We start from the raw sequence: 7801 nt of genomic DNA, 5'->3' as shown, positions 1-7801 counted from the left end.
AGAATTGATAGCCTTGCACTCAAGGCCCTTCACTACAAAACCCTAATTTGGGCGTGGAGTGCCATTGCAGGTACCTCCTCCCTCCGGCCCAAGCTTGGAGATTCCCCGACGGTCGAAGATTTGAGAAGAACAAACGATCGGGAGATAGGAGAAAGCACACCAATCGGTTAGATCAAGCGTCGCAAAGCAGGAGCACCACGTCACCCAGGTCAGTCCTTTCGACCCTCAGAAATATCCACCGAAACAATAGTGATGTAATTTTATATGAAAATTAATAAGATAGATAATAAGATAGAAAAAAAATATGAAATTCAATTCACGATAATCTAAAATAAGTTTATTTTAATGAATTTACCCTAAATTTAAATCTATATATTTAGAATTCTAAATGGCTTAATACCATTTTTATCCCTATTTTTGTCTATTTTGTTTAATGCGTGACATGAGCTTTTCAAGTATTCAATGTAGTCCCAATTTTCATATTTTTTGTTTAATTTGGTCCTTTTCCATTACGACGTCTAAATTGTTAACAACATAGTGTTCATGCGAGCAATCAAGAAATGACTTGTAAGTTTTTGGCATATGCGACAACTTAAAGAAATAGTGATGTAGAAATCTAGTATTTCAAAGTGGTTTTCTTCGAACAAATTTGATGTTGGTGTTGAAGTGTGCATTTCAGAAGTTTGATCATAATCGCATGCAACATTAGGTTGATTTTTTGTTGAAAGTGGAAGTTGAGAAGGCCAGGTCATGTATGCATTCTTAATTTAAGGTTGAAATTTTGTATGGGAGTATTAGGGTTTTTGTTGCTTTCTGTTGGGTTTTCTTTGGTTTAAAATTTGGTGTAGTGATGTTTTGGAAAAATGATACTATATTGTTCTTCGTGTGAATGTGTATCAGTTTGGTGTGTAACATTTTGTAATTGTTTCTTAGTGGATGGTTGTCAGTTTTCAATGTTGGGATTTGTCTCCCAACTTTTACTTTATGTTTATTGAGTGGTTTCCTGTCGATTTTCATTTGCATAGTTGGGTTTGGAATATGTGATGACAAGTTTGAAGTTGTGGTCCATCATGGTGGGGAAGTCACTTATTAATGTTAACCTTAATAAATGAAGTTATTTTGAAGTGGTAGGTGCCCTCTACAGATTGAGGGATCTAGATTCAACTCCTCTTGTTGTTCATCATGTTATTCCAATCGTAGAATGTCGTGCATGCAACATTGTTTCCTTTATTTTCTTTGTTTTTATTTTCTCTTTTGATTGTATTGAATTATCTGTTTGGTGACTGTGAACTTTGTACTTTTTAAATTGTGTAAAGATGAGGCATGAGTATAAGTGTGGGTGATATTCCTTATGGAACTTTCTTTGTTTTGGTGAACATTTGTTAAATTGAGTGGTGATGGATTAATGATTTGTTTGTTTTCTTTGGGATTCTCTGTGTTATGTTGTAAGGAATAAAGATGAACTTGGATACAAGAAGAAGAAGCAATTGGTTGATGAGTGGAAGGGGAGCCTCTAAAGGTGAAAACCATGTGGGTATGATGATGCAACTTATGGAGGATGATGATGTGATGAAAATGGATGAAGGCAATATCGTTCCTTATGTAATGTCTCTCTGTAGGTCCACTTACTATGGCTATGGCAGGTTTCAAAATACATGTCATAGTAAATCCGTTTACTATGACAAGTTACTAAAAATTTGTTAAAGTAAGTTGAATTTACGTAAACAAAAATATATCATAGTAAGTTTGACTTATTATAACTAGTATTAGCTTACCTGTATAGCTTATTATGACAGGTTTTTACTACGTCATAAAAAACACATATTTTCAATAACTTTATAACTATGATACCAAAACACCTATCATAAAAAATTAATTTCACCTATCATAAAAAGTCGTGTTTACTTTAAAACATTTTTTAAAATGATTTTTTATATAAGAATTTCTTTATGAAGAGTTTATTTAACTAATGATGAATTCAAATAAAAAATAAACATTATAGTCTATTTAAAATTCATGAATTTATGATTTGTTATATATTATTTTATTTTATTTTTCATTTTACCTATTATGATTGTGCACGTGTGAGTGGTATAAATCTTTTTATACGTTAAATTATGATAGATGAAAGAAACTTAACATCTTATTGTTTTGAAGATTTTGATTAAATAAAAAAGTGTTCACAATATCTTTGAACAAATCTCTTGTTCAGTTCTATTAGTGAATTCCCGTACACGCACTTCTTCTCTTTGGATCTGACGACAATGCTGCATGCTGTACTCAGACATGTTCATCTCATAAAGCACAAAATGTTCTTAATTTGATGGTTAACACTGATAACCGATGAAACTATGCAACAATTTTCAGATCTCAATGTTTAACAATTCCACAATTTCACAGTAATTAATGTTATCATTGAGCACTTAGTGGCACGAGGCACGGCTTTTTTTGCACGTCCTATGAAGAGAAAGAAAAAAATGAAAATGTGATTAACATAAAATTTAGAAAAGGGGAAAAAGTTGATGTGTGTAGAGCAAGTAGCGAAGTCAAAGAGGGTGTTTTCCAGGCTTTTGAAGCTTTTGGTTTGTTTATTGGTCCCTCATCGTGCAATCTATGTAATCCGAGTCAGAAATCAAGAAAGAAAGAGTGCAGTGACCTTCTCCTGCCATGCCTCTCCTCATGCAAGGTGGGGTTAACAACCTAACTATTTCCTCTCTTTAAAGTAACCATCAATGCCATCACTATCACCATCAATTTTCACTCTACAAATTAACCACTCTTACCAAATCTTTATCATTGTTTCATACGATAATTATACTTCGACAACATTTTAACATTATGTACGTGTTCATATTGATGTTTAACAATACTAATAATTATAAACACTAACATGGATCAATCATACCTAAATGATATTAAAATATTGTAAAAAAAAATGTTTTCAAAGTAGCATTCTCCGTTTATATAATCCTAATAAAAAATCATATCTAACTCATGGTTTTCATGATCAAAGCCACTGCCAACCATTTCCTCATAAAATTCAATCATTGCTCATGTAGGCTGGGAAATTTACATTCACTGCATTATGAGCTACTAAAGCTTTTGCTCACTAGTTTATTCTCAACTCACTTTTTTATTTCAGTTTATTTCGCAGTTATGGCCATAATATATGCAACCGACAAAGTCCAGTGAACCAGTACAAGCCATCAACTTGCCATCTTCTCTTTAGTTTTTAAGCATTGCAGAATTATAAATCAGATTTATTATTTTCAATCAATCTGACTAATAATACACGGTACTGAGAAATGTGCTGTTAACATTGACAGTGAAGATTTTCTATATTATTTTAGCCTTTTGCTTTTATACTTGCAACTGATTCGCCAACTTTCTTTATGAAATAAATCAAGACTAACATTTTATTTTGATGACCCCGTAACTTTTCCTTCCTTGGAAAGATCACTGCCAAAAGCTTTGACATAAATCATTGGGTGAATTAAAGTTAATTAACCCACTTCGAAAAATTATGTACGTTTTGAACTTTTAACAAGAGAAGAAAAGAAAAAAGGTTTGAGTTTTTAGTTCATCCAATAATAATCCAACAGTTCTCTGGTACTGGGCCTAATGGGTTGGTAGGTGTTGGGCCATCCTAAAAACTATATATTAATCAAATCTGATATAACGCCCATCTCAAGATACTTTCCTCTTTTCATTTTCCTTTTTTCACCACTTTTTGACTATAAGATAAGGATGTCATACCTAAAACCTCAAAATTAGAACATATCCTTGCTCCTTAATAGAGTAAAACCTGTCAAAATATTCATTAAAAAAACTATAATTTCATATGAATTATTTCACTATTTTATTTATCAACGAGTGTTCAAGTACTCAAAATTAACAATGGAAAAGTTTGAATAGAGAGAATTTTGATCTATGTAAGATACTATAGGAAGACATTACTCTTGCAATGGCCCAAGTCTGCATAACATTTATAAAATCTAGCATAGCTCATGACTAACGAAAAAAGTGAAAATGAAAAGAAGATATGGGGTTATGATGATAGAATTTTCCTTTAGTAAAGCCAGTTGGAACACGTGTGGTACTAATCATGATTAGCACTAAGCCCCTCCAGAGAGCAATGATTCATTCCATCTTCAACACTCACACAGTAGAAACTTTTCCAATCTCCTTCTGCATCTTTTTATTGCTTTTATCTCTACACTCATAATCAATGAATGTGCATGGGCTAACTGATCTCTGAGATTTGAGAAAAGAAGTGGGCCACCCGCTCGTGCACTGCAGCTAGCCATGGCCCATCAGAGCCTACAAAACTGATGATGAAGTTGAACCTTCATAAAGGCAATTGGTGAGAGAGAATTATTAAGGGAAAAGGCTGATTACATGTGAACTAAGCAAGGTCCCCACCAAGTTCATTCATATTCAGTACCTTGCTGACAAAAAAGTTTATATAAGGAAAGGGAAGCTACACAAGAATGTGAAAGGGTGAATTAGAACAAGCACTTCTCTCCTATCTATCTTTCCTCACTTAGTCTGTTGTCTTCCCCACAACACTTGAAGGGAGATAACAATGGCTTCTGAGAAGGTTGAGACTGTTGTTGCAGGGAATTACCTAGAAATGGAGAGGGAAGAAGAAGGTTCTAAGTCTACAACTGGAAAACTATCTAGGCTCTTTTGGCATGGTGGCTCTGTCTATGATGCATGGTTTAGTTGTGCTTCTAATCAGGCACTTGCTCTCAAAATCACCACTTGTGTTTTTCCTATATTGAAGCAAAACATTGCAAGGGTCTCATAATTTTCATGTTTGTTGGATTTCATTTAGGTTGCACAAGTACTATTGACACTACCATATTCCTTTTCACAACTGGGGATGGTATCTGGAATCATATTTCAGCTTTTCTATGGACTCATGGGAAGCTGGACTGCTTACCTTATCAGTGTCCTTTATGTTGAGTACCGAACCAGAAAAGAGAGAGAAAAAGTTGATTTCAGAAACCATGTTATTCAGGTGATTATAGTCTCTCTTCCTTTTAATGAATCGATTTAGTGCTTTACCTTAGATTCTTCTAATCTTGGATTCTTTTGACCGTTTCCAGTGGTTTGAAGTGCTCGATGGACTTCTGGGAAAACACTGGAGAAATCTTGGTCTTTTTTTTAACTGTACTTTCCTTCTGTTTGGATCAGTAATTCAACTAATTGCTTGTGCAAGGTAGGAATAGATCACGGTTTTGAATATATGATCTTCATGTGTATGATACATTATCAACTAAAAAATTACATATACATAAAAATTTTCAGCAACATATACTACATAAATGACAATCTGGACAAGAGAACTTGGACTTACATCTTTGGCGCATGCTGTGCAACAACGGTGTTCATCCCTTCTTTCCACAATTACAGAATCTGGTCATTCTTAGGGCTCATGATGACCACTTATACTGCATGGTATATGACCATAGCTTCACTTACCAATGGCCAGGTAAAGGACTCTATTTATAAGCCTCATCACTAGCATGAAACAAATTATATAATGAATGCATGTCATGTATTATTGTTTTCAATCATCTGTGTTCTTCGGTTAATATTATGCATATATTGTTTCTGAAGGTCGAGGGCGTGACGCACTCTGGGCCAACCAAATTGGTTCTTTACTTCACTGGGGCTACCAACATTCTCTATACTTTCGGTGGACATGCTGTTACAGTGTGAGGACTCGAAAACTAAGTCAATTTGTTTTAGTTATAATTTAAGGGTTTCTTCGAGTAAAGAGTAGCTTGACGTGTGAGAATTAACCTTGTACTTGCTTTTATCTTGTATTGGGATTTAAAAATAACTATATTGTCAGAAAAAAAATTGTATAACTTGATGGGATATGTGTATATGAATCTGACAAACATGTACTGATTATATATTGTAGGGAAATTATGCATGCAATGTGGAAGCCACAGAAGTTTAAGATGATATATCTGATCGCAACCCTATATGTGTTGACCCTAACTTTGCCATCAGCAGCTGCAGTTTACTGGGCATTTGGGGATCAGCTTCTTACCCATTCTAATGCCCTCTCATTGCTCCCAAAGACAGGCTTCAGAGACACTGCTGTCATCCTCATGCTCATTCATCAGGTTATACTTATATAATGAAACTAAAAAGCATTTATAAGAGCTTATTTAGCTTAAAAAGTAACTTATGTTGTACAAGCTTTTGTGGTCTTATTTGAGTAAGTTTTGCAGAGTAATTATGGTTGATTTACTCTTGCAGTTCATAACTTTTGGATTTGCTTGCACTCCTTTATACTTTGTGTGGGAGAAATTCATTGGGGTGCATGAGACCAAGAGTTTGTTCAAAAGGGCGTTGGCTAGACTTCCTGTAGTGATTCCAATATGGTTCCTGGCAATCATATTCCCTTTCTTTGGTCCCATTAACTCAACTGTTGGATCTCTTCTTGTCAGCTTCACTGTTTACATTATTCCTGCCTTGGCTCACATGATGACCTTTGCTTCGGCACCAGCTAGGGAGGTTAGACATTCACTTACTCAGCTTAAAGTCGTGTTTTTTATATTTATACATGTCATATATACTAGTTATAGATAAAGTAATGATTTTGGTTGTTAACAGAATGCTGTGGAGAGACCACCATCAAGGTTAGGAGGTTGGGTAGGATCGTACTCGATGAACGTGTTTGTGGTGGTGTGGGTTTTGGTGGTAGGATTTGGGTTGGGAGGATGGGCAAGCATGATTAACTTCATACACCAAATTGACACGTTTGGGCTATTTGCAAAGTGCTATCAGTGTCCCCCTCACAAGGCTTAATAAGTATAAGTAGCTCTTGTAGTTTCTTGTGATACTTTGAGATCATACATGCGTGTAAAGAGATTGGCTTTTAATTTGTACCTTTTTCTATTTTATTCCAATTATTCCCCTTTATTTTATTTTTTTATTGTAAGAAGCCAAGTCTTTTGATTGTATCAGCTAAAGGTGCGATGGCACATCACGGCCACCCCCTATACGAACTTACAGATAGAATTTCGTGTGCTGATTAATCATTTCTTGTTCTGCAACTACCTTCCCATATGCTACACTTCATCTGTGTCCCTATCTCTCTCTCTCTCTCTCCCCTACGTAGCTACAATAAACTAAAACAAGTAAATCACTCCAAACCAACTTTTCCTGTTTTTGTTTCAAAGGAAAAGATTGATGGGAAAATGNGAAATTTACTTTTTCATTTTATCAGATGAAGTTTAAACCTGTTAGATTCATTTTATACATCACAGGCAGTTGAAAAATAGATAAAAAGCTACCTGTCTTTGATATTTCACAAGCATTTCCTTTCTATTAATGAAAAAAGTACACCTACTTTGAGGTTTTGTTAAGGATCCATAAGGACAAGACGTAAATGGAAATTGCATGCATGATGAGGTGATTAGGGTGTGAATGTATCATCTCATCTCATCCTATAATCTCGGAATAGCTTTTGTGAAACCCTTTGCTTGCAAAATGGAAAAGGTGTTTTCTCTTGGACTTTTGATTGGGTAGCTAGCTAGTGTCGTGAAAGGTGAAATGTGAGAAAAATATTAGGCAGCTCTAAAATGCAAAATCTTGTAAATAGTACATGATGGACCACAAACTATTCCATCATACCTATCATTATGCAGCAACAGTATTATTAGGGCACCTATCACTTAAACTCAAATTGGCTTTTGCCTAATTTGATTTATGTTCTTTGTGTGCTATGCCAAATGACAAACATAATGACCAAAGAGCAGTTTCTAAGTTTACCAAC

General features: G+C 34.7%; 1 protein-coding gene across 1 annotated transcript; it reads left to right on the top strand.

The window, feature by feature from the left end:
• The first annotated feature begins 4458 nt into the window (after nucleotides 1–4458).
• LOC106759643 (auxin transporter-like protein 3) lies at nucleotides 4459–7099 on the top strand. Its single transcript, XM_014642925.2, has 8 exons — nucleotides 4459–4741; nucleotides 4838–5023; nucleotides 5112–5224; nucleotides 5314–5497; nucleotides 5626–5723; nucleotides 5936–6143; nucleotides 6280–6537; nucleotides 6637–7099. Exons 1-8 carry the CDS (start codon nucleotides 4586–4588, stop codon nucleotides 6829–6831), a joined length of 1398 nt encoding a protein of 465 aa, XP_014498411.1. The 5' UTR covers nucleotides 4459–4585; the 3' UTR covers nucleotides 6832–7099.
• Nucleotides 7100–7801: the final 702 nt, after the last annotated feature.

This window comes from Vigna radiata, chromosome 5 (assembly GCF_000741045.1).
Source record: "Vigna radiata var. radiata cultivar VC1973A chromosome 5, Vradiata_ver6, whole genome shotgun sequence".
Taxonomy (NCBI): Eukaryota; Viridiplantae; Streptophyta; class Magnoliopsida; order Fabales; family Fabaceae; genus Vigna; species Vigna radiata.
Note: the sequence above shows the minus strand (reverse complement) of the source record. Positions and strands in the feature narration are given on the sequence as shown.

What these genes read in the sequence shown, in the direction of transcription:
- LOC106759643 (XM_014642925.2), top strand. Translation starts at nt 4,586, where the DNA reads ATGGCTTCTGAGAAGGTTGAGACTGTTGTTGCAGGGAATTACCTAGAA. An exon ending in TCAGAAACCATGTTATTCAG is followed by an intron (nt 5,024 to 5,111) that starts GTGATTATAGTC and finishes GACCGTTTCCAG; the next exon opens with TGGTTTGAAGTGCTCGATGG. An exon ending in CAACTAATTGCTTGTGCAAG is followed by an intron (nt 5,225 to 5,313) that starts GTAGGAATAGAT and finishes AAAAATTTTCAG; the next exon opens with CAACATATACTACATAAATG.